Raw genomic sequence first — 27,337 nt, forward strand, 5'->3', positions numbered from 1 at the left:
ACCGTAAACCACCGTATATACTCTGGTCTTCAGTATGGTGTCGATCTCAGATATTGGTCGACCTCAGGGGGAGTAAGCCTCTATTATAATTCAGTGCCTCGATTACGATCCAGAAACCGGCATTTATTTTGGTCACAAGAGGATTAAAACAGTAAATTCCGCTTAAACGTTTTTCTCGTTCGTATTATCAAGGCTATGGCGACGCAGAGATGTCCTCAGATGCCATTAGAGGTTCGTTGAATTTAAATATGAAGATGGGTTGTAGTCAAATATGGATCGGATGATAAAGTGTTGTATTTCACGCCATTAAGTGCTGTTTGTTAAATGTTTCCCCTTATGTAGCGGATCGTCATGTAGTCGTGGAATGTGAATGCGCATTTATTAGAAGGATTGCGGGTGCGTGTGGAAAGTGTTGGGTCTTCTGTACGTGGCAGCGACTAAAATCACTGCAAAACACAGCGGAGGAGTGTTTATAAAACTCTTTTAGTGGCTCTGCCCCATCTCACTTTACTTTCAACTCAAAACGAGGTAAGAGCTCATACATTTGAATGGTTTTCAGGTTTAATTAAGTCGAGTGTATGCTTTGTAACAAATCTGCATGTCATGCAAAAGCAACATGACTTAAACCTCCAACATTTCACCTTTATATAACCCTTAGTTATCACAATGTTTCTTATCCTAACGCTATTCTTGTTATTCAGAGTAGGCTATTGGAATCAGTTGCATGCACGTTTGAAAGTGTCGCCTATCAGCAGATGAAGAAACGAGGTATTATTATAGTAAAAGTGTAGTAAACATGTTTTTTTTTGGCAGATTGATTACAAAGTATTACCACAGTTTTACTACAAATACCATGGTTAGTGTAACAAAACCATGCTTGTGGTTCAATAACCATGTTTTTTGGTTTTATTTGTAGTAAAACCATGGTTAGTTTTCATAAAATGGTGTTTTAATTAAATATATTGCTTTAAATGTCTCTCTATTTCTTGAACACTTTAAATACAAGGTGTTTGTTTTAGGTTAATTTATGAGTTTTAGTATTTTAGTCTTGGATAAGTGTTTTTCCCCCCCTGCATATGTTAAATCAGATTAAATATACTGAATGTATTTTTTTTTTCCACTTTTCACATTGAATTCAAGGGTCACCGTTAGCTGCAGTGATGAGTCTCATTAATATGAATAACTATTATTTACTGTATGTTTATAAAAGCAAACATCTGTGTCTGAAGTCAGTGGAAGCTATGAAATAATTGATAGTTTTATTAAGTGATAGCAGAGTTTTGCTGATATTCTGCAGTGGCTGTAAGCAGCAAATCCTCATGATGTGGACAGGAAATTTTCTAGAAGGTGTCGTCATCACTCTTGTGCACCGACTTCAGAAACATACGAGAGTTTAGAGGAAGTGTTTTCTAACGGTACACTAACATTATTTGCCTTAGGGCAAATGATTGGACGAACTGCTGATTCATCTGAATTCCTAGCTCTGTCCGGATGAGCAGGCAGATCAACGGTAGAGAGGGAATTGTCCTATTTTCAGCTTCTTCCAATGACCTGTCTCCATTCAAAACCCTTAAGAAGGACCATTAGCACAAACAAGAGCGGCTAAAGACAGTCAACACAGCTGAGTTTACATGACAGTGACAGTGAGTTTACTTTTAAAAGTAGGTGCGAAGGCAGAGTCTGAACTCCAGATGTTTAAGAATCTGACTGCGTATTAATGCTTGTTTGTCAAGTTACAAAACCATATTGCACAAATATACACAGCCTCTTATAGGGGTGGGGGAAAAATAGATAAACTGAGAGATTCTGGTTCTTTCTCAGAGCCAGATTACAGTGGATTGATGCATAAATAGTAGGAGTTTTATACATAATCTGTTGCAAAAAAAATTGAGATGCATGTCAAATTGTGTTGGATTTGGATTGTGACTTCCTGAATCTAAAAACGAATGGGATCGTGAGGTCTCTATGGTGAAGTTTTTTTAAGAGACTTGTGGATGCTCTCTGTGGTTTCCATTTCAACCAATTTCACCCACGCCCAGTTAAACCGGTCGCTCTGGCAGGTTTTTATTCTTTGAGACAGTAATGACTGGTCATCAGCTAAAAGATTAGTTCGTTCTCAACCTCACTTTTGTACTAAAAGTTTGTTGTTTGTGACTGCAACTAATTCCATTTATACAAATCATAAAGTTAAATATAATCCATTCAGTGGCTGTTATCTATATTACATCATATTTCAAGCATTAATAGTATAAATAATACCACTTTCTTGGTAGATCTGAACAAAACAACAACAACTGAGTCAGACATCAAGCTGAATATATTGGTCTCAGATTTTATTCCATTTCTTTGTTGAATTAGTTCCTGTATAAACACATACTGTTGTATAGTCGCTTAGTTACATGGCAACTTTTCCGATCTACAGTACACAAGCATCTTTTCTGGTCATACTCTTCTTTAAGAAAAACTCTGCAGCTGTTTCTTGACCCATTTGTGGTTAAACACCAAAGCGCTTTCTGCAGACTATTCCCTGACTTGGCTTAGTATTTAATGTCTGCCCTCAATAGTAAAACAAAATAATACTTGACACACATATGTAGACTTGCAAGTATATAGGCCTATATATACACTACCAGTCAAAAGTAGATTTTTTCAATGCTTTTAAAGAAGTCTCTTCTGCTCACCAAGGCTGCATTTTTGTTATTAAAAATACAAAAAGAGCTGTAACATTGTGAAATATTATTAACATGTAAAATAACTGTTTGCTATTAGAATATATTTTAAAATGTAATTTATTCCTGTGATCAAAGCTGAATTTTCACCATCATTACTCCAGTCTGCACGACTCTGCAGTTTTTTGTTTTTGAGAAAGAAAATAAAGAAATTAATACATTTATTCAGCAAGAATGCATTAAATTGATCAAGTGACAGTATAGACATTTATAATGTTGCAAAAGCTTTATATTTCAGATAAATGCCATTCTTTTGAACTTTCTATTCATTAAATAATCCTGAAAAAAAATGTACGTAACTGTTTTCAACATTGATAATAATCATACATTTTTCTAGAGCAGTAAATCCTCACATTAGGATGATTTCTGAAGGATCATGTGACACTGAAGACTGGCGTAATGATGCTGAAAATACAACTTTGATCACAGGAATAAATTACACTTTTAAATATATGCACAAAATTACATTTTTACTGCATTTGATTACATTAAATGCAGCCATGGTGAGCAGAAGAGACTCCTTTCAAAAACATAAATTGTAATGTTTCCAAAGTTTTGACAGGTATTGTGAGTGTGTGTGTGTATACAAATTTGATTTGAACAATTTTAACAAGTCCAGTGGTATATACAGTACATTTGCACTTTTCTAAAATGTTTGGTTTTCTCGTAGGTTTTGCTTGACGATGGCACCATTTCTGGAGCTAACGCTGCTGGCTCTGCTGTTCTTCTCTTCTCACACACAAGCAGAAATCTTCACGTCAATCGGTAAACTTCTTAATAAAGTCATTTTATGCAGTTGAACCTGCAGAGACAACTGTACTGTAAGCAAGCCAGTGGAAGGTCTGATTTCCCCAAGCCGTGTAAATACTGAGGCTTTGTAGTGCTATCACAATGTAGCTGTTTGTTTGAGCTTCTCATCCACCCCAAACACAGCTGTTTGCCTGGCAAGTGGAGTGTTTGGCAAACATTACATTTGCAATTCCATTTGCTGATACTAATCTTGCCGAAATTACACACTGACGCTTTAATGATAAACATTTTGTATTGGGGTCATGCATTGAGAATTATTCCCTGATTCCTTGACAGTAAGAGGCCATTATGCTGTAAAACACACTGGATTATTCGTTTCAGAGCTCAAAAATCCCTTATTAGTCCAAAAACTGCTTCTATTGAAACCAAGTTGCCAAAACAACTCATTTTCTTATTAAATGGCGAACTTCACACTAGCCGCGTTTCCATTACCCTTTAAATTGCGCAAATTGAAAATGCTAGAGATGCACCGATTGCAATTTTCTTGGCCGATTCTGGGTTTTTTTTTGGGAAGTGTGATCTGCCAATACTGACTTTAGTCGATTCCAAATATGGACAAACCCAACCGCTGGGTTACATTTAATTAAAAAATTTGACCCAATGGTTGGGTTTGGGTTTTTGACCCAAATTTGGGTTGAAATAGCCCATTGTTTTTTCGAGTGTGCTAAGATATTACCCAGTCATGGCTGGCTCTACTCAAGGATCTCAAGGATGGTAAAGCTTGAATAAATGTGCCGAATCATCTTTTAATTCCTTTAATTTCTTTTTTTCATGGTAAAGGCCAAATGACAGACCTGATATTTACAGAGAGGGAGCTGGTCAAATCCCTGAAAGAGTACATCGAGGCAGAAGAGTTGAAACTTGAAGCTGTGAAGAGGTGAATCTTTAACTAAAATGATTTTCTTTTTTGTATGACTTCACATGAACCCATGACTCATTTGTATTTTTTGGTGTCCATCTGCTGTCATCAGCTGGGCTAATAAACTAGATATGCTGACGCATGCATCCACGTCGGACCCCGAAGGCTTCCTGGCTCACCCGGTGAACGCCTACAAGCTGATGAAGAGACTCAACACGGAGTGGTCGGAGTTAGAGAGCCTGGTTCTACAAGACCCATCAGATGGTACAGTCTATCCTCCTTTTTCCTACAACCCATGATGCTTCACGCAAATTGTGGTAGTAACGTCTGTTAAACTGTGAACAATCAGTAAAAGGCTATGGTCAGCATTTTCCAGTCCTTCCAGAAAAATGCGGCTTTATTTTGGGATTGTTGCCGGCAAAAATCCTTGATTATGCGGCACGTATTCTTAAAAAATGCGATAGAAAATGCGGGATATTTATGCAATTTTATGTGATAAAATTGCGGGAACTTGCAAAAACTGCGGTTTGATGAAAAAGAGGAAAAAAAGCACAACATCACTGAAAGTGCTGGGAATATTTAAGTTCTCATCTTGTTTTATTGAAGACCTTAATAAACACACGGCTCAAATTTACAAAACATTGAGTCAAACAAGTTCTGTAGCTTAACAAAAGGAATATGCTACAACTTCTGAAAAAATGAATAAATAACTTCCTGTTTTACAGAGGTAGCTTTACAAAACAGACATTTGAGTGCTTCCAATGCACAAAGTGCAATCTCTCATAGGGTTAGTTCACCCAAAAATTAAAATTCTGTCATTAATGACTTCCCCTCATGTCGTTGGACACCCGCAAGACCTCCGTTCATCTTCAGACACAAATGAAGATATTTTAGTGTAAATCTGATGGCTCAGAAAGGCCTCCATTGGCTCAATGCACGGTTCACTCTCAAGACACTTAAAAGGTACTAAAGACGTCGTTACAAAGTCCATCTCTCTACAGTGGCTCTACAATAACTTTATGAAGCAATGAGAATAGTTTTTGTGCGCAAAAAAACCCTAAATAACGACTTCTATACTGATGACCGATTTCAAAAAACAGCATCATGAAGCTTCGAAGCGTTATGAATCAGTGAGTCGAATCATGAATCGGATCGCGTGTCAAACCGCTGAAATACGTGACTTTGGTGATCCAAACCGCTGAATCGACTCACTGATTCATAACGCTTCGAAGCTTCATGATGCCGTGTTTTGAAATCGGTCAACACACCGGGAAACTGCTTTGCGCTGTCTTTTGCTGTTATTTTTGTTGGCAAATGGGAATTTGTGTGCTTCATCATGGTTTCACCGATATCTATGGTTTCACCAGGGGGTTTGCAGCTTTTCGATGACGTTCACGTCGGGTAATTACGTCACTTCAAAACGTTCCCATGACAATAGAGGAAATGGCGGCTCTTGTGTGAAGTAAAACGAACATTTTTCAACTATCAGCTAATATATATGACTTTTTTGCAACGAAAATGCGGGGATTATGAAATCATGCTAGCCCCGCATATTTTGCACGCGGAAATAGGCAATTTATGCGGCGAAAGTGCGGCGTATTTGAAAAAATAAATATGCGGACTTTGACTGATTATGCATTTCTGGAGGGACTGATTTTCAATACTTGTCCTCTCAGGTGATACTCATCATTATTCATCAGATATCACACCTCCTCGCATACGGGCTTTGTGAAGATAAACTGTCTTACACATTTTAAATCAGTGTATTGTTTTATGTGAATGAGTAGGCTCAATGATTCTCACATCAGTTTGAAGCAAAAACTCTTGGCAACAACACCCATTATTCAAAGTCTTGTGGACCCATATCTATTGTGCGTTTTGAGGCCTTAATTTTAAAACCAATTTTTTTGTTTTCTCAAAAACCACACATAAACATTTTTCTCTCAAAAATACAAGCATGTACACACATGTTGCTTAGATATTCTGGTAGCCCAGTTTGTGCTGAATAGAGTGTAATTACACTTTTGCCATTAATGTGTTTTAGAAGCAACTGAAAAAAAACACAAATGTCAGAGCATGTCAACTTCTAAAGGGCCCCAAAACAGCTCAGGCTCCTAGGGGTTAATGCCGTTGCAGAGAGAGACTCTATTCTTTCCGGTGAAATCACAAAACAAAATGCACATGTGAGAGTCTATTAGTGCCGCAGTTCACTCCGTCTCACCCAGAAAAACACACGAGTTGTGAGAAACCAAGAATAACAAAAAGCAACACAAATCTGCAAACATACAGTACACTAATATACACTATACAGCAAATCTCAACTGCCTGATTGTTGTGAATACAGTCATTCATTGCAGACGCTGATTTATTTTCCCTCTCACCCTAATGTGAACTTGTTGCAACACATGCTCACAACTCACACATGTTGACACGTGGAGTTCTTGAGAATGTTTCTACTTAAAATGAAAGTCAAGTAAAGGATAATGTTCAGTAAGCCAGTCACAGGAAGTAACCCTGACAGGGAGACCCCAACATGAAGCAGATTATTATGAAATACAGAGAGTACTTGAGTTAAACTTATAATGTGAGAAGAAAGATCACCAAGTGGCATGCAGCCGAGAGACATGCATCTATCACAGCTGTATAGAGTAGGAAATCGGTCAGGTATGCAGTTATAACTCTTACAGGGTTCCCACTTGTCCTGGAAAACCTTGAAAACCTGGAAAATGTATGATACATTTTCCAGTCCTGGAAAACACATGGAAAGTTAGAGAAAATGTAAAATGTCCTGGAAAAACTTGTTGTTGTCCTGGAAAATTATAAAAAAAAAAGTTAAAGGGTAACTTCAGTGATTTAGCATTAGGCTTTGTATCAGTAGAAACCCGGTAGTATATTTGAATTATGGTACTTTCCCCCCTCATATCCCCCTGAGACGAGAGAATTATGCATTTTATTTCTGGAAAAAATCCTCCGATGACGCAAATATCGTCATTTTGTGTCATCTGAGGATTTTTGGCCAGAGGCTATAGACTAAAGGAGCCAGTTCCGCATGTTTTCAACCCCATAACCCCATAACCAACGCCCATAGCGGTGGGATATCACTCAGAATTATTTTGAGATATATTCAGAATTGCGAAATTCTGACTTTTTTTCTCGCAATATCGAGTTTATATCTTGCATTTATTACTTTTCTCAGAATTGACATAAAGTCCAAAAGTTTGAGGGAAAAAAGACAGATTTTTTTTGCGAGGAAAATCACAATTGCAAAAAAAAAAAAAATTCAGAATAGCAAGATATGTCGCAATTACCCTTTTTTTCAAAATTCTGTGGCGGAAACAAGCTTCCTTAGTCATTATGTATGATTAAGAGCTCATATTAAAAACTGGTTTAATAGTTAAGTCATGGCAATAAACTGTGCGCCTTTTAAAGACTTAGAGAGCGATATATTACTTTAGGAGTGATCCTTGTCTTTTATTCTCACTGTAGTAAAATTTTAAATATCCTGGAAAAGTCCTGGAAAATGATCGCTGAAAAAGAGTGGAACCCTGGAATCAAAAATATTTGATCACATAATGCTCATTGGGCAAAGTGCTGTGTCATTAAAAGTAATCCATTATTATATCCAGTCAAGTCATGTTAATAAAAACCCCTCCTCAAAGCTCTTTTCTCTCTCTCTCTTTTGCTCTGAAGGCTTCATTTCAAACATGTCTGTGCACAGACAGTTTTTCCCTGATGAGGAGGATGAGAAGGGAGCAGCCAAAGCGCTCATGCGCCTGCAGGACACGTATAAACTGGACTCTGAGAGTTTCTCCAAAGGCAAACTGCCAGGTCAGAGGCAGCACTCTGGTAACTCCAACTCTTGCTTTCAGATCTCTTTGTTTTCATTTAATACAGGGCTCTGATGGTGATGATACACAGGGCAACTTTTTGAGCAATGTTTCTGGGCAACCAGGTGAGACACAGGGCCCATGACCGATCTAAAGCATCCAGATAGAAATGTGTTGCCCGTTCTCAATTGGAAAATTCCCAAGCCCAGAGTGCCCACAATATATAGTTTAATTGATGGTGATAAAACAAAACCCATCATTGTAACATTTTAAAGGGAGAACAAATCAAACCCTAACTATTAGTGCAATGGGTTTCTGAGACTCCAATAACATTTTCATGAGAAGAAGTTGAAGCTGTAGTACTTTTGTAAATGTATGTGCTTATTTCCTAGTTTTTAATTAGGGCGTAGGCATCTATTGTAATCGTTGGCATTCTTATTATTATACTTCAGTTTCTTCTCCTGCACTTGAGTCCCACTTGCAGGAAATTTATGAAATTTGGCACACTGATAGAAGACAGTCTGAACTTTTACCAGAACACATTTGTAGTCTCTAACTCAACCCCTCTTGCGCCACCAACTGTCCAAAGTTTCACTAACGTTTGTGCTAAAAACTTTGGAACCACAAGGGACACCATTTAGTTTTTTCTGGAAAAAATAAATGTTTGGTTGCAAAAATTGAACCAGATCATTTTCAGGCCATGCCGAACAAAAAGTTATGGAATTCAAGTTGATTTGTCAAACCGTTCTTGAATAACGTGCAAACTAATGTGATGAAGAGCAAGCCAAAGCCAAGGCTACTGCAACGCTTAAGCGTATTCTGACCAAACTTCTGACCTGAATCCGAAATCGCCCCCTAAAACTTCAATCACTATTCCCTACGTTATCCACTAATATAGTGCACTTGAAGGATGAAAATCGAGTGTGTGAAGTCGGACACCTGTTGTGTGTACATCAGCTGTACACTCGTTATTGGGATTGAATGAGTGCACTCAGTAACGTCCACTATGGTTTCAGACACCACTACAAATGGCTGTCCCCTCAAACAATGCTCTATTTGAGGGTATATGGGGCGATTTCGGATTCAGCCTTGGTGTGTATTATGACAACCATGACCAGTTTCGGCGCAGTGCCACCTTGTGGTCAGGAGATATGAAAAATTGGCTTTTTTGCTTATAATTTCTGAACGGTTTGGCCAAAAATCACAAAAGTAGTCTCTTTAGATTTGGTGCAGCATGCTGAGTCGAACGATACCCAATTTTCCCTTATCGACCAAGTAAACTCTGTAAGTGTCTTAACCATGCTTAGAAGGTACTTAAAGTTTCCGGCAGTGCCATCTTGTTGTGAAAAGTTATAGTGAAATTTCCAAAAATGTTATAGCCTAATAACTTTTGATTAAATTAGCCTATTGTAATATATTGCAACTGGTCTTAATAGATTCATTGGGTCATGCCAAGAACCAGTAGATGCCAATTTTGCCATAGTCAGCCAAACTTCCAGTCTACCATTTTGATTTTCTTTTACAACGTACTTTTTCAAACTACTCCTAGACAGTTGGTCTGATTTTCACCAAATTTGTGTCAGATCATCTTCGGACTGTTCTGGAAAAAAGTTACGGATTTTGTGTCTATAGACAAAACCGTTTGCATATACCACAGCAACAAATTTGAGGCATGATGCCAAAATGACTCTTGAGGCTGCATTTCTGCAACGCTTTGGCATATTGACACCAAACTTTGCATGTCATTTTCACCTCACTCTGACCACAACGTATCAATTTGGACACAGCGTCACCTATTGGTCGAAACCATTCAATTATAATACTAGTGATTGTATTTCACACTTTAGCCATTTTGCCTAAAATTATCCTAAAATGTCTCAATGTTGCAGTTGGTTTGAGGCTCCCAGCCATGTTGGCATGACTTGTCGTCTTCTTTGTGCTTGGCCCTGATAATTGCTGCTTGCAACAATTTTTATTTATTTATAACTGTGCTTTATGTGAATTCTCCTAAAAAGAGGTTGCAAGTAAGCAAGATTTCCAATGTAAAATCCCCACTAAGCCCTGTGATAAATGATGTGATGCTCTGTCCACAGGGGTGCGCTATAATGCTCTGTTGACGGTGGATGACTGCTTTGACATGGGGAAACTGGCTTACAATGAGAACGACTACTATCATGCAGTGCTGTGGATGCAGCAGGCGCTGAGACAGATGGACTCGGGAGAAGACGCCAAGACGCTCAAGGCTGATATTTTAGATTATCTTAGTTACTCCGTCTATCAGATGGGCGATCTGCCACGAGCCATCGAACTCACCCGACGCTTGGTGGCCATTGGTAGGCTATTGTCTCTCTCTTTTGATATATTGATAATATATTGAAATGTATAGATTATAAGGAAAATATCCATAATATGATACATCAGATTTAATAAGTAAACTAACCATTGCAAATCCTATGCTGTGTAATTCAGATCCCAGCCACCAGAGGGCAGGAGGAAACCTGCGCTACTTTGAGCAGCTGCTCTCTAAGGAGCTCAGGGACATGGGTCGCAGCCAACGGGAGCTCGCGGACGAAAGGCCCATTCAGCTTGACACGTATGAGCGGCCCAAAGACTACCTGCCTGAGAGAGAGGTCTATGAGGCCCTCTGCAGGGGAGAGGGCGTCAAAATGGTGAGCCCTAATGCACCACGAGGACTTGGGAAATGTGATTGCTCAGATATTTACCCTTAAAAACTTCACATTTTTGCTTTTGTAAGCAGTTGTTATTGAGTTATTTGCAGTGGCTCATGTTTCAAACTGTTTATTTTATATGTATATAAATATGCAGATTATGAACGGGACCAAGAGTTATAGATTTTATCACACTAGTCTCATGTTACAACATCAAATAGGCCTGGTTTCACAGACAGGGCTTGGATCAAGCCAGGATTAAGCCTTAGTTTAATTAGGGCTTTTTATTAATGTTAGAAAAAAATATTACTGGTGTGCATCTTGAGACATAACAATGGCACTGACATATGTTAAGATATATCAGTGCATGCTGCTTTCAGTCTGGGACTAATATTAATAAATAATGAATAAACATAAAAGGCCACTTGAAGAGCGTATACTTTCGTGGCTGAATCTTAGGGTGTTTTCACACCTGGAAGTCCGCACCAAGGTCCGAAACGAAGTTCATGTTTTGATACATTTTAAACATTCGGTTAGTTTTGGTTTGGTTTCACATTGCAATTATGCGAGCGCACTAAAGAACTTTACATGACACACTTGTGTCCACTCGTCATCATCTATGTGGGCGGCATCTGGACATTGATTGGTTTGTAAACAGACGTGCGTCTGACGTCAGCGTCTTTGACAAGAATGAATGAACGGACGCATATCGTTGCCACTATTGAACAGTGCGCATTGCTTCACTATTTTCTTTTCGTTACGTTTAAAAGTGGACATTTCAAGCTTTATATACACATATTTCTCATGTTTGACGAGTATCTGCTGAGTTTCGGTTTATTTGAGACCCGCTCTAGTTCATGTGCAAAGCATGTGATCGCTCCCGTGATTATTGTCTGCTATAGACTATTTGCTTCTTATTTATTAAATCCAGGCAATTATCTGATTAAACTTTTGATTAAAATTAAGATACAATTTATACAAAACGAAATTCACATTAAAGAAAGGCTTTCTAAGCAAAATCAAACACAATTTTTTTTAAATCATTTCTGACCTTGTGTCTTCTGACAGATTGCGCATCTTTTCACTTTTCATAATCAATGTAGCCTTGATTAAATTTAAAAATAACATAATATTTAAACATAAACAGGAACTTCCTGTAAATGCTCTGAAAGTACGAACCATACAGAAAATGCTTTCACACTAGAAACGAACCGAACCTTTGTTCAGTTTGATCATGACCTCTTTTCGTCTGACCAAATCTCGTCTGTTTGGTCCTGACCGTGGTCAGGGGAGGTTTCACACCTGTAATTTTGATTCGAACCAAACTGAAAAGTCTGAAAATCCAGACCAAACAACGTAGGTGTGAAAGGGCCCTAAGAACACTTAACGGGATAGTTCACCCAAAAATGAAAATTATCACATAATTTACTCTCCCTCAAGCCATCCTAGGTGTATATGACTTTCTTCTTTCAGCCAAACAATCCGAGTTCTATTTAAAACATGTCCTGGATCTTCCTAGCTTTATAATGGAAGTGAATGGTACCTGAGACTTTGAAGCCCAAAATAGTGCATCCATACATCATAAAAGTAACTTTATAAACTATAAAGATTAAGTTAAACACCAGAAAGAAAATTATGAAGATGTAAAAAAGAAAAAGATGTATACTTTTAAAAGAAAAGCTCTGATTGGGGATTTAAACTCTTGTCATCACAAACTCCTACAAATGTATATGCAATAAGGTTGGCCGCAAAAATAACCCTGTCGCAAATTTTTTTTACTGTGTGTCTTTAGTAAATCCTGACAGTAGTTTTTTAACACCAAAAGAGTGTGTCGGCGCAAGCTGTTCGTAAATCTGGCCCATGTGACACAGTATATCCAAGTGAAAGGACTTCTCGAACTAGAAAAAATGTAGGGCGGGACTTGATTTTGTCCATGGGGAATGGATTGGATGGTTGTGATTTGCTATTGGTTGATCTCATGTGAGTGACATGTTGCCCCGCCCTCACGCTTGTAAACGCATCATCAGAGAAGATGTCACTGCAAGAGGGAGGGGAAGTTCATGAATTATTTTAATATTTTTTAATTTGTATGAACAAATTTTGATGACTCAACATCATCCTAAATAAGCTGTAGGTTCTTATAAAATATTTAATAGTCTCAAAATGTCATGAAGCCTTTTTTATTTCATCTTAATTCCCCAACAGACTCAGAAGAGACGTAGCAGACTGTTCTGCCGCTATCAGGACGGCAACAGGAACCCGCGTCTGCTGCTGAAGCCGATGAAGGAGGAGGATGAGTGGGACAGTCCTCATATTGTCCGCTTTCTGGACGCCCTGTCAGACGAAGAGATCGAGAAGATCAAGGAGTTGGCCAAACCCAAGGTGAGTGTGTGTGTGTTATCGACCGTATGTAAACCATTAGACCAGTCTAAAGGAATAGTTCATCCAGAGATGATTTAAAAACAAATCACACAGACCAAATGAGCCATTTATGTGTGGAAAAGACAGCAAGCACTAGAAAACTGATTTGTTGTCCATCAAATTGTGATGGTACAATCTGACAGTCACTGCCTCCAGTTTGAAGAAACCAGCTCAGTGTTGAAAATTTTAATTTTAAAATCAAGAGAAATGTAAATAATTAGCAATAATTTATGTTTTAGTGACCACAGGACACAGATGCTGTAAAACAACAAAGCTCTATGAAAGTTAATAATCACATTAAATGAAAACAATTTGCAAGCCTTTTGAGCCAGACCGATTGAAGGCCACCTCTCTTCAAAGTTTAATTTAGCAATCCCTGCAAAATTAAACTTTGCAGGGATTGCTCTGTGAATTAAATTGAGAATATAACAAACTAATGCATATATGCTAGGGTGTGTAATGGTACACGTATTCGTATTGAACCGTTTCGGTACAGGGTTTTCGGTTCGGTGCACGCGTGTGTAACGAACGGTTATGAATGTAATCTTTAACAGTTCACAGTTGGCTTGTTTAAAGCGCTGAACACACTTCTATCCGAGTTCCCACACAGACATATTGAGTATTCAGTCCATTTTATCACGAGATTCAAACGATAAATGCCGTTTTGACGCTCTTTAATGTGACGTGACTGATAGACGCGCGTCAGTTCAACTTTAGCGGCAGCGCGAGTGAACGCGATCATCTCTTCCTAAAGAATAAACATAAATTAATATCTCTTAAGGTATGTTGAGGATACATTACAACTTACTGAAATGTATCATATGTCGTGTAATCGCTCAATCTGTGTTTCAACCATGGAAAGACAATAAAACAGCTTGTAAACAATCTCATGTAGAATCACATTTACCTCAGAAGTCATTCAGTGTCCACAGCTGTCAGGTCACTAGAGAAATCAACTCTTTCACTGAATACATGCACTATATTAGCCTATATATTCATTATATTAGCCTATATATTCATTATAAACTACTTAGCCTGTTAGTGATGTCTTGTTTATTTAATGTGTTTAAATAAACCTGTCGTGAGAATTACAGCCACTAAATGATTATATTTCAACAACGAATTGGAGAAACAATAATAATAATTAGATTTAGAAGTTAATGCAAAAACTGCCTTTTGTGAAGCTTATGAGTGTTGATTATTATATCTAAAAATAAATAGCAACTGAATTTAGGCTAATAGTTGGGGCTCTGTTGTTAATCTTTAATAGCAATATGTAAGTAAGGGCTCCATATATAGTTTACAATATCTTTAAGAAACTTTTAGTTATAATTTAATTCATTTAAGGACAGACACAGTTTTTTTTTCATTAAACCACTGTTGAATAAAAATGAATAAAAAGCAATTTTGTAAAACTGCTGTACCGAACCGTGACTTTAAAACCGAGGTACGTACCGAACCGTGACTTTAAAACCGAGGTACGTACCGAACCGTCAGTTTTGTGTACCGTTACACCCCTAATATATGCTATTTTAAATACTGTATGAGACGTGACGTCTTAGTCTGTGAAAATACCCTGTCAGGCAGGCTACACAAATATTGTTATCTTGTCTTTTTTACATGTCTTGCACTGTACATTTAACTTAAAATATTTAATTTTGTAGAAGAAAACAGCCCTTAATAATGAATTATTATTAGCCTATTGTCATGTCTCAGGAGATTGTGCTCATTGTCCTGTAGCTCTTCTGTGGCTCCTGCACTGAAGCAGCCGTTTAAGATTAACCCAGACTTCAGCCAACGTCAAATAACTTTTATCTGGTTAATACTTTTAAAGATAATTTGCCTTGGCCATAATGTCAAATCAAATCAAAGAATGAAGGGCATACTTGGGTGAACCATCCCTTTGGTGTTTCCATGGTTTCTATCAAATAAAACCGGAGGGTAACGCGAGTATGATGTCATTGACGGTCCGTATCCTGGTTAAAATCGCTTATTTCTCTGGATTTAAACATTCTTGGAAACATTTGGGATAATGTACACAAGTCAACAAAATATATAACACTGTTCTAGTGGATGTTGGATATTTTAATCCAAAAATCTTACATATTGTGCCTTTAAATAGTGTCACAATTTTCATTTTTGGATGTACTATCCTGTTAAATGTTGTAATATAGTTCCCAGTGCTTTGAGAAATGTGAAGAAACTGAAATACTATGCATGTTATTTTACTCTATTTTGGTTCTGTCTCAAATCTAATAATGTTTTTTTTCTCTGTAGCTTGCGAGGGCCACAGTGAGAGATCCCAAAACAGGCGTTCTGACGGTTGCCCATTATAGAGTTTCCAAAAGGTGAGCACATCTCATATACATCAAATCATCTAATTCTATTCATGTCTGGCTTGATTAGAATATCAAGGGCCAGATTTAAAAACTACTGTGAGGATTTACTAAAGACACGCAATGAGAAACTAGCACTTATTTTTGCGGCTGATCTTATTGCATATACATTTGTAGGACTTTCCCTTTCAGACCCAGTATTTATGTGAGAAGATTATTTAAATTAATTATTATTTACTGCCCAAAAAAGCATGTCTTAAACCAGATGCTAACGGGTAGATTGTGTTGGTCATAATGGAAATGATCCGGCTGTGTCGGTGTTCTTTAATTTTGCGTGTCGTCTGTAGATCACACGCAGAATTTCCACATGTAAAGTGATGAAGTAATGTGAAAAGACGTCAGCACAGCTGCGATTATCTTGTGCTTGGCTGCTGATATGTAGTACAACCGTGCTCTTGGTCATGGTGATATTGAGGAATTTGTTGGTTTCTTCATTGAATTTCCAGTAAAATAGATCCTGATCTATACCTTTACATTTATTCCGTGATTTGATCATAGTGCTCACTAGGTAATACATTTAATAAGTGTACTTGTTTGTAATTGGATATAGCTGTTTAACCCTCTGGGGTTCTTCGGGTCAAAAATGACCCAAAGCGTTTTATAAATTAAAAAAAAAAATAGTAGCTTCATCAGAATGGTCCGAAACTTGGTGACTTTATTGGTACTTGGTTTATGAACACCCAAAGAAATTGGGGACAGGATTTGAAAAGTCTAAGTGGTCGTATAAAAAAAATAGTCACACTCAGGACCTTCGGGTCAAAAATGACCCCCATAGGAAATGAATGGGAAATTGGCAAAAATATGAAAATACAGAGTTTTTTTGTGCATACAATCTAGAAATCAGCCAGGATGCAGAAAAAAGGATTCAACAGTGAAGGGGTGAATCTCTAAAACATCAAGAGTGCCAAACAGACAAAAAAACTCACACACACAATTAGCTTTTGGAATGGCACGCGTTCATTTTTGTCTGCTTGTGTTTTTGTGTGTATAAGTGTGTGTGTGTGTGTGTGTGAGTTTTTTTTGTCTGTTTTGCACTCTTGATGTTTTAGAGATTCACCCCTTCACTGTTGAGTCCTTTTTTTCTGCATCCTGGCTGATTTGTAGATTGTATGCACAAAAAAATCATTTTTGACCCGAAGGTCCTGAGTTTGACTACTTTTTTTACGACCACTTAGACTTTTCAAATCCTGTCCCCAATTTTTGTGGGTGTTCATATACCAAGTTCCAATAAATTCACCAAGTTTCGGACCACTCTGATGAAGCTACGCAAGATCCACTATAGTGGTATAAATGTGCTATTGCGTGATAAAAATGCTCAATGTGTCCACCGGATGGCACCGATCTCATTAAAAAAATTGCTTTCATGAGGCCTAGGCTTGACTCTAAAATGAAATACAGCTTTAATAAAAAAAATAAAAAAAAAAGATATATCAATTTTGTATTATATTCAATGGGAAAAAATGGGTCATAATTATTGCATAAATATTCATTATAAATCATAAAATTATCTCAAAACACCAAAAAAGAAAGGAGAAAATATTATTGAACAAAAATATATTTCATTGATTTTACTCAACTCTTTTTTTTTTTTTTATCTTAATCCCGCCCTCCAGGTCATTTTTCACCTGAAGGTCCTGAGTGTGACCCATAAATGAAGAACCCCAGAGGGTTAACAGAATTTGGGTTTCACTTTAATTTGACGGCCCCTTTAACACATTCTGTTGACTATAAGTAACGTTGCACCCAGGTGTACTAACTCTCATTAGAGTATTAATAGACTGGTAGGGTTAGGGTTAGAATGAGTGGACGTAGTTACAATGTTACTTATAGTCAGTAGCAGTGGTGGGCCGCCAGGGCCAAGGCCTTCTCTGCTGGCCTAATCACTATCAGAATCACAGACTTACATTTTAATATATTTTTTCCATGAATGTGTGTTAAATTATTCCCAATAGTCTATTTTATTAACTTCATCGCTTTTCTCTTGGTTGCGCTGCTTCCAGTAGTGTTTGTTTATGTTAGAACTTTTATCCAATCATATTTCAGTCATCATGTGTTGCCAGGTCAAAGAAATCTGAGGCCTTCAGAATCAATATTGCGGGCGCCGCTGGCTTAAGTGAATGGCAATGAAACTGTGCGCTTTAACCAATCAGATAATCACTCCGATTTAATCAGCCAATCAGATTTCGAGCTGGCGTACAATAACGTCGGCATTTCACATTGGATGATCAGAGAGCGTACTAGTAGCCTAGTCAGAATAACCAGCAAACCGCATCTGTAGTTTTAATAGCGTTTTTTCAAACCCAAATGGCTGACAGAGCTAGGAGAAGAAATTAATGTATTAATTGACATACTTACAAAGCCATTTTCAAAATTCCCGCATACTGCCTTCTCCAGTTTAACGCACCATCACAGAACGCTATTCCATCTGTCACGGCTAAAAACGAACGGACCGTAGGTATCCCAGCGGATTTTGATTTGTTTGAGAGGACGGGTAATAGCAGTACATTTACTGCACACATTGGCATGTTTTGTGTAATAATCATAGCCTATTTTGGTGAGTAAGTTAAGCTATAATGCATTTTATTTACAGTTTTTATATCCTACAGTCAACCCTGGGCTTGCTAATCCGTGCCCCGTTTTTTCAGTGATGAATGTTATTTTTTTTTCTTGTAAATTTATGATAATTTCTTTTTTTTTTATTATTATTATTTTCGTTATTAATACATTTTCATACTATTAAAATATAGTTTTGTGGGGTTTAAATGTAAAAAACTTTGTATTATCTTTTAACCTCACCTGAAATAAATTTGTCATACTGGTAAGATTTTTCAAGAACCATTTATGCTGTTGCGTTTTCTTTCGTGTAAAATATGCAAAAAAAACCTGCACAATTTGCTTTCGGTGGTCGGAGAACGTTAATAACTCTTAAATTATTTAATCATTCATTCTCGCTCCATGAGAGACGCAACGCCCTGTTATACTGCGTTTCTGTATAATATTAATGGTTTCTATAGCCGTGGCATCATGATGATTTTATTAAGAAGTGAATTAATTCAGGTAGGATACCACATCAAAATAAAGTGTTACCGAATTGTCATTTGTTTTAGTGCATGGCTGGAAGGAGAAGATGATCCAGTGATCGAGCGGGTCAATCAGAGAATAGAGGACATCACTGGGTTAACTGTGGCCACTGCAGAACTGCTACAGGTGATTCTTACACAATACTCCAGGAAATGTCTCTTCTCCATCGGCTTTAATATAGTGCCCATGTTACAGTGTAATTGTATAAATGAGTACTGAGTAAAATGAGTTAACTTGTACTTGCTATATAATTGGGGTTAGGGTAAGGTTTAGGGTTAGTTGCTTGTAATTATGCATCATTTACACATCTACATGTAAGATGTGTAACAGGAACACTGTATAATAAAGAGTTACAGAATTAAAAACATTCAAATGTAAAATTTTGTAGAAAAAATATTTCTCAATGAGCATTTTTAATTTAGTAGTATACAGCCTCATAAGCATATGTTTAGTGAATGATGCATTGCATTGTGGTAAATGTTGGTAAGGCACATGATTTAATTTGATGTTTTCTAATGTGAATGATGAATCGTCTCCGTTCTGATTCTATAACAGAATTTTTGTGATAATTTTTGTCAGCGTTCTTATGAATTCTGTTGCATTGTAGGTTGCTAACTATGGCGTTGGAGGTCAATATGAACCACATTATGATTTCTCACGGGTAAGACTATTGTGCAAGAACTGCATGTCTTTCAATTATGTCACATGATATTTCACACCAAAGCAATTAGGGATGGGACGGTATGAACATTTTACATCACATTTATAGTGACCCAAATTATCACGATTATCAATATTATAACGGTTTTGTTAAAATGGGATGAAAGCTGTTAAAAAAAGAACACTGAAAACATTTCAACAAGTTTTATATTTGAAAATCAACAAACGGCAAATAAATCAAGCATCTTTCTCTATGCATCACAATGAACGCTCTCTCGTTTCATTCAAAAGAAACTTGGTCTCTGTTTTTGATTGTATTGAAAATGAAATCAGAGGACATTACTATTAATACCACTAGAGTTATTACCATAACTTCTTGTGATCATCTTGTCTGGACGATTGTTTTGTACACTGTACAAAATTGATTTATAAACATTCATCTCAATTCCATATGTCCCAGTAATTATTTATGTGGTAAAGAAAATCTGTGTAATAAGTGTACAATTAATATACGTTATTATCCCTTAAATGTCACTCTAGTCTTGTCTGAACTTGTTCGTTCGTCTTTGGCTCAAAGCCACTTGCTGCAAACTTTTCTTCACGGAAGCTTCAAGTTAATTTCAAGAGAGTGAGAGAAAGTATTTGTCCCAGACATAGTTTTGGTGTTGAGGTGAAAGTTAACTTGCCTTGCGTTCGCTATACAACAGTGTGTGATGGTCACGAAGACGACTCGGCAGATTTGACTTTATTTTGTCCTGTTCTGCAGACAGGGTGACCATCCTCTATTAAGTTTCCCTCAGGACTTTTGTAAAACCACACCTCAGATTTGGTCCTTTTAGAAGGTTTTCTAAAAACCTGCACCTGCGTCAGACTCCCGCTGACAGGACAGGATTTACCACGAGAATCGTGATAATCAAACACGGTTTAATTTTAAATGATATTAATAACCATCAGTACATTTTATCGCGAATGCGATAACCGTCCCATCCCTAAAAGCAATCATGGGCATGAAGAAATATTAGTAGCAATGTTTCTCTTGACAATAAAGACATTCTCTACATCAGTGTTTTTTTACTGTCAATTGACACACACTATCCATTTATCTTCTTTAATCATACAACATTTGTTTAGACCCGTTCCAATCTTGGTAACATTACATTAGAAATAACTTACAAATTAACAAAGTGAAATTAAATCAGGTTTACGTTAAATTATTTCGCTCTTTAGCCTGAAAAGCCAGACCCACATCCAGATGTTTGGTCTGGAAACACACCATTGGCAGGGCTCAATCCGAGGGGCAGGATAAACGGTTTTCTGTCAAATTCCCTCTGCACGCAATAGGATAGCGCCACAACCAACCGAAGCGGAGCTAACGTTAGTTGATAGATTAAACTATGAGCTCATCTTCCTTTCTTACGAATGACTTCAGTGCCGTTCTGTTCTTTCCTCAAAGAAAAGCTTAACTCCAAGTCTTCCAGAGTAGCGGCCAAAACCGATTTGAAAGACGCTGATCGTCAGCTTCTTTGTTTACCTGTAGCACCAAGAACCTCCGCATCTTCGCTCCGTCATTATGTTAAGCCCGCCCACCGACTCTACACACGCTGTGATTGGCCTGACCAGAGTTTGGTTTTTCCAGCTCTGAGGTCTACCGAGAGTTGCTAGACTACACTCGCGGCAAAATAAATGTTCTGCCGCTAGGGTGCGTCTAGATTTCTAGGCTATTAGCTCTTATGTTCATAAGATTAATTAACCGTCACCGTTCCACCGGTGGGACATTTGCCGTTATATATTTAAAATAGGGATGCACCGAATCCAGATTTTTGGGGTTCGGCCAAATACCAAATCCACTGGTTAAGATTCTGCAGAATCTGAATACCGAATCCTACTCCCATCCTCAGTCCTTTCACAGGAAACACATTAAAGGACAACTCCGGTGAAAAATGAACCTAGGGGTAATTAACACATGGTTACCGAGTAGATCGTTCTCTGGGATGCGTTTTCATGAAAATTGAATGTAAAGAGTTTTATCTCTAAAACCAGATTAGCTTATAACGCTAGTCTTTGGGGCACAGAATAAGTCAAATTAAATCTCTAGTTAATACCACTAACAAGGCTCAAAATAGCCTCTTACACGGTAGCATAATGAGGGTTCCTACATGCAAAACAAGCCATCTTGGAAAACAGTCTCGACGAATCGAGCCACAAACGCTGTGCTAAGTGAGCTGGTCGATAGGACTTAAGTTCAGCTTAGCATAGCCTTTGTAGCTCGATTTGACACATTTTTGAAAGCAAAAAAAAAATTGTGCTTTTGGTGTAAATGGCTAATTTTGCCCTTCATGACGACTGAGGCAATGAATTTTTGTATACGGACTACCGGCACATCCGGGAACTTAACTGTTAATTTCGTCAACGCCCCTTTTTAGGGGAAAATAAACTAGACTTCCCATAGACTTCCATACAAAATAGCGGCACAAAACAACGTCCGTATACAGCCGGCAGGCTTGAATAACTTGAGAAATCACCAATATTAAACATGTCAATTAATTATATGTCCCACCGTCCAACCAATGACGGTGGGAGAATGACGGGACATGTTTTTTAAATTGACCAAATGAAGTGTGTGGATGTGTCTTTTGCAGGGTGGACATATAATTACTTGACATGTTTAATATTGGTGATTTCTTAAGGTATTCAAGCCTGCCGGCTGTGTACGGAAGTTGTTTTGTGCCACTATTTTGTATTGAAGTCTATGGGAGTCTAGTTTATTTTCCCCTAAAAGTGGGCGTGAATCTGTTCAGAGACATTCTATGACGTTGCGCCGGTTGTGCGTATAACCCATTCGTTTACATTTATATAAAGCCTTAAAAAAAATTAAAGGCTTGGCCACTTTGAGTGACAGGTGGATTGTCGTTTGTCTGCTGTCTGTTAGTCATCACGTCACCTCAGCTCCGCCCACGTCCCGCCTCTTTGCCCATTTTCTGTTATCAGGGAGTGATGTGCGATGACGTGCTGACAAGATGGCGACGGCCAGCTCGACACGACTTTATGCTTCAAAACTGCGCTTCAGAATCCTATGGGTGACGTCACGGACACTACATCCATATTTGTTTACAGTCTATGGAAATGACTAGAAGGGACTTTGATGGCACCCAATACCCCCTACGACTTCTGAGTGCTACTATTTACAATATTTAAATAAGAACAAACGACGATCCGCTTTCCAACAACCACGTTTCTCCAACTAAAAGAATGAATAAGCTTTCCAAAATGAAAGAAAGAAAGATAGAAAGTTAGTAGCTCAACTGAAACCACAGCAGAATGTCTGAAAAACACACTCAGATGTGATAGCTCACAAGTGTAGGGTCAAGAAACATATAATTGTCCTTTAATTGAATTTTGAAATTATTATTATGTTTATGTGCGGGTATAGTGTGTCACTTGATGGCAAAAAAGTGCCTGCAACTTAAAAGTTTGGACTATAATCTTGTACTGGTGGTAATAAGTTTCCTGATCATTTAATTGGGATTTTTAATGATCGATTGAAAACTTGAATGCAATGATTTTGATTTTGACCTGCAACTCTCATATGAAACACTGGAGCTAAGGTATTTTGCTATTGTTTTACATTGAGTACATGTTTGTAAATTGATTGAACAGCTTTTTTTGTTGCATATGAAGTGTAAAGTAATGTTGCCTCAGAGGCGGAGATATTCCTCTGCTGCGCTTCAGTCTGGTTTAAAGTTACACACGTCTGTTGCAGCGTCCTTTTGACAGCAACCTCAAGGTTGATGGAAATAGACTTGCCACCTTTCTGAACTACGTAAGTACATGTGTGTGCGCTCGGAGACGAGCGTTTCTTGCCTCTCTGCCTGTCTTTACTCTACTCTAAAATTTTATCTTCATAGAAAGATGAGCCTGATGCTTTCAAATCATTAGGCACTGGAAATCGTGTGGCTACTTTTTTAAATTATGTAAGTATGTGTATCTTGTGGGGCCTGGTTCCAGAACTCATGTGTTATGTGATTTGATCTTGACTTGGCATCAGGTCTTGCTTCAGAAGCTACTGTGGATCCACATGAACTCTACACACAACACCAGTGGCCCTCAAAACAAGCCCTCCAATAAGTCCAACAACTAAACATCTAGATATTTCTTGGTTAAACTTTTATTTCAATGGTCCACTTTAGGTCAAAATACAAAGAAGGTATGCACATCCTCAAACCCAAACAGGGCTCAGGTGCAGGACAAAAGAAATTACTAAAGCAAAAGGCAAATGTAATGTCCGCACACTGATATAACTGCTCGAATTTATAGCAACGTTTCGACCAACAGGTCTTCGTCAGGCACAAACTAAGGCCACATCCACACGAATCCAGAGCTTTCCCTATCTGATCTTTTTTTTCCCCGTGTCTCAAACTCAAAACGATGTAGTATACGTTCCAGACCAGTATGTGGTGCTGTAATTCTGCTACAGAAATATACAAATAAAAATTATATATATATATATTAGTGAAATCCTGAGATTGAGCTATGAGGAAGTGCAAGTTTACTAATACTTTTTTCAATTTGAATAAATTAATTTGCTTTGCAAGTAATTTTGTGATTCTGCATTTCCTTTGTACGTTTTTTTTATTGCATGATATAGGTCCTAAATTTGATTCATAATGGTCTTAAAAAGTCTTAAATTTTACTTGGTGAAACCTGCAGAAACCCTGTCCTAATATTTGGGCTGGACTTGAATTAGCGGCCCAAATCTTCCAAAAATTTGACCCTTCCGATACAAGTAGTAAATCTTTTTACACTTCTACAACAAAAATGTGAAACACTGATGACATATCATGTTGTATTTCTTTTAAATGAATAATCTTTCTACATTACAGATGACTGATGTCGAGGCAGGTGGGGCGACTGTTTTCCCTGATTTTGGTGCTGCTATTTGGCCTAGAAAGGTATATATTTATATTTATATATATATATTTATATATTTATATTTATATATTAAGGTAAGGTACACAGTTTGAAATATTTTATAAACCTTATATGCAGCATGTATGAAATCATTACATCAATGATGATCCGTTAGAATGTGAATAAGTTAACAGGAATTAACCAACTCATTTTTGGTTATTTAACATTATTGCATTGGCGAATAACTATGTCTGCTTCCCCGAACTGTTGCTTTTCCCTTGTGTCAGTTTCCAAATCTACCAACAGCCTTGTCAATAAATATTTTATGATAACATTTTTGAAATAATTTTAAGTAAAAGTAGGTTAGTTTAATCTCATCCATCTCATTTTGTGTGTCGTTACATATATTGGAATCCTATCGAGCATTGGCCAATCTGATCTGACTACAGCTTGTAGTGTTTTACATTTTCCAGATGCAGCATTTAAACTCCTATCCTCCTCTTTCTGTAGGGGACGGCTGTGTTCTGGTACAACCTCTTTAAGAGTGGAGAAGGAGACTACAGAACGAGACATGCAGCCTGTCCTGTTCTAGTAGGCAGTAAATGGGGTAAGTGGACTAAATACAGACTCATGTGATGTATTCTCTTCAAAGGGCACCTATTATGCCCCTTTTTTACAAGATGTAAAATAAGTCTCTGAAGTCCCCAGAGTGTGTATGTGACGTTTTAGCTCAAAATACCCCACTGATTATTTATTGGGCCCGGGAAAAAAAGCACTGTTTTTGTGTGTGCCCCTTTAAATGCAAATGAGCTGCTGATCACCGCCCCCTTTCTAGAAGAGGGTGGAGCTTCAAGAGCTCATGCTCCGGTGTCAGGACAATCTCACGCACTGTAAATGTCAGAAACTGTCAGTAGTGGTGTTCAGTTCAAACCGGAGTCAGACAATAATGCCTACAGAGCCAGAAAATAAATAATCGGTATAGTTTAGTGTAATTACAGTTATAACTTATTTGTCATCTTGCTTTTATCCACTATTAGGACAAGCCTGTTGTAGTGGACCGTGTCTGAATGATGGCCAACACGTTTTGTGAAGTTTATTGTACTTCACACAAAAGATGAAGCGTCTGTTTTCACTCCAGAAAATCAATGTAAAAGCTGAATAAAACACAGTACAGTGCGTTAAAGTCTTGTCCATAAACATATTTGGAAAAATATTGATTTATACTCTCATTTGCAAAATATTTTGTCATACAGAATATAATTTCTATTCATTTCCCACTGAATTTTACAAGAGCTGTCCTCTACCTGATTTGCATCAGTGATGACCCATCAAGCGCTCCTTTGATCTGGAGCTGTCAATCATTTTACGTGACCATAATTCCTGCCCTTCTGGATGACGCTGTCCTGTACACTTCCTTGTTCTGAGCGACGTGAAAAACAAACCCAAAGAAACATTTCAACACGTGAAAAAAGAAGCTAATAAACACGATAACGATAGTATATGGATTTTTATGCGATTTGGTGTATTTTCATATCAATAATGGATGTTTACATTTATAAATGCTAAGCAGGTGTAGCTGTAATTGGCTCCATATAAAAGGATATACATAACATATTTCATTTTCATCATTATATAACTAAAAGAGTAAGATAAGTCCATACATACCATTCTCATCTGTGCGTGCCATAACTCTGTCTGACGCACCCACTGCTAGCCTAGCTTAGCACAAAGACTGGAGGTGAATGGCTCCAGCTAGCCTACTGCTCAATAAGTGACAAAATAACGCTGACACTTTCCTATTTACATGTTGTGATGTACTAAGACAGACGGAAAATTTAAAGTTGTCGTTTTTTTTGTAGACCAATATGGCTAGGAACTATACTCTCATTCCTGCGTGATAATCAAGAAACTTTGAGCCGTACCATGAGTGCAGCGGCTATGTCATTTATGCAATGCTCATGACAGGATTGGTGATCAGTTACTGTTTAAATGCAAAAATCATGCTGTTTTAAATGCATCAAATGTCCATGCCAGCAATTCGCATTTACAAGTTCCTCTCTTTTGGCAGTTTCAAACAAATGGATCCATGAGCGAGGTCAAGAGTTCAGACGACCATGTGGCCTGACTGAAGTGGACTGATCCAGTGATGTCAGCGTTTGAACTCAGAACTACCGTCTGTGCCTTGAGTCTGCAAACACGGACACAATCAGACACTCCAGACGCCATCAGTTCAGTCAGGACTTACTGCAGTGAGAGACGAGCCGGCTGGGCTTTGTTAGGCGGGATTTCTCTAGTATTTTGACTTTTATTTTTCCCCATTGATTAAGCGTTTTTAGAGTATCACGTCATAACGGAACACTCACTGTGTTCATGTAATGCATAAATTATTGTTCTTCAGTGTTTATTTTGTATTCTTTTGCAATAAAATGATCTAAATTTGAAGTCATGTTTCTTTGTCCGCCTTTTGATACTTCTGTAAGTCTGGAATATTTTCACTGACCGATGAGAACAGAATCCGTCCATTCTCTCATTGATCATCTGTCTCTCTGGACACACATGCATATTGGGTTTCCATTTCTTTTTTCCATTTCTTTTCCATAGACATGATTATTATACTGTACAAACTGTATATTTCATTCCCCATCCCTAATTGTACCCTTAAACACAACCCTCACAGAAAACAATCTGCATTTTTACATTTAAAAAAACACGCACACATTATATACACCGACAAGGCGTAACATTATGACCTAATATTGTGTTGGTCCCACTTTTGCTGCCAAAACAGCCCTGACCCGTCGAGGCATGGACTCCACTAGACCCCTGAAGGTGTGCTGTGGTATCTGGCACCAAGATGTTAGCAGCAGATCCTTTAAGTCCTGTAAGTTGCGAGGTGGGACCTCCCTGGATCAGATTGTTTCGGACAGCACATCCCACAGATGCTCGATTGGATTGAGATCTGGGCAATTTGGAGGCC

General features: G+C 37.8%; 1 protein-coding gene across 2 annotated transcripts; it reads left to right on the forward strand.

The window, feature by feature from the left end:
* Nucleotides 1–26,802, forward strand: LOC307136766 (prolyl 4-hydroxylase subunit alpha-2-like). 2 transcript variants are annotated; one of them, XM_079834018.1, is made up of 16 exons: nt 1–231; nt 343–528; nt 3,400–3,494; nt 4,320–4,416; nt 4,511–4,662; nt 8,089–8,244; nt 10,319–10,558; nt 10,695–10,894; nt 13,100–13,276; nt 15,593–15,663; nt 18,819–18,918; nt 19,400–19,453; nt 23,358–23,423; nt 24,333–24,401; nt 24,871–24,967; nt 26,429–26,802. In XM_079834018.1, exons 3-16 carry the CDS (start codon nt 3,413–3,415, stop codon nt 26,497–26,499), a joined length of 1,632 nt encoding a protein of 543 aa, XP_079690144.1. In that variant the 5' UTR covers nt 1–231; nt 343–528; nt 3,400–3,412; the 3' UTR covers nt 26,500–26,802. The 2 variants fall into 2 exon arrangements, with proteins under 2 accessions (XP_079690144.1, XP_079690145.1); XM_079834019.1 differs by having other exon boundaries at nt 8,089–8,226.
* The last annotated feature ends 535 nt before the right edge of the window (nt 26,803–27,337 follow it).

This window comes from Gobio gobio (assembly GCF_949357685.1).
Source record: "Gobio gobio genome assembly, chromosome: 14".
NCBI classification, from domain to species: domain Eukaryota; kingdom Metazoa; phylum Chordata; class Actinopteri; order Cypriniformes; family Gobionidae; genus Gobio; species Gobio gobio.

What these genes read in the sequence shown, in the direction of transcription:
- LOC307136766 (XM_079834018.1), top strand. Translation starts at nt 3,413, where the DNA reads ATGGCACCATTTCTGGAGCTAACGCTGCTGGCTCTGCTGTTCTTCTCT. An exon ending in CATTATAGAGTTTCCAAAAG is followed by an intron (nt 15,664 to 18,818) that starts GTGAGCACATCT and finishes CATTTGTTTTAG; the next exon opens with TGCATGGCTGGAAGGAGAAG. An exon ending in TCTAGTAGGCAGTAAATGGG is followed by an intron (nt 24,968 to 26,428) that starts GTAAGTGGACTA and finishes CTCTTTTGGCAG; the next exon opens with TTTCAAACAAATGGATCCAT.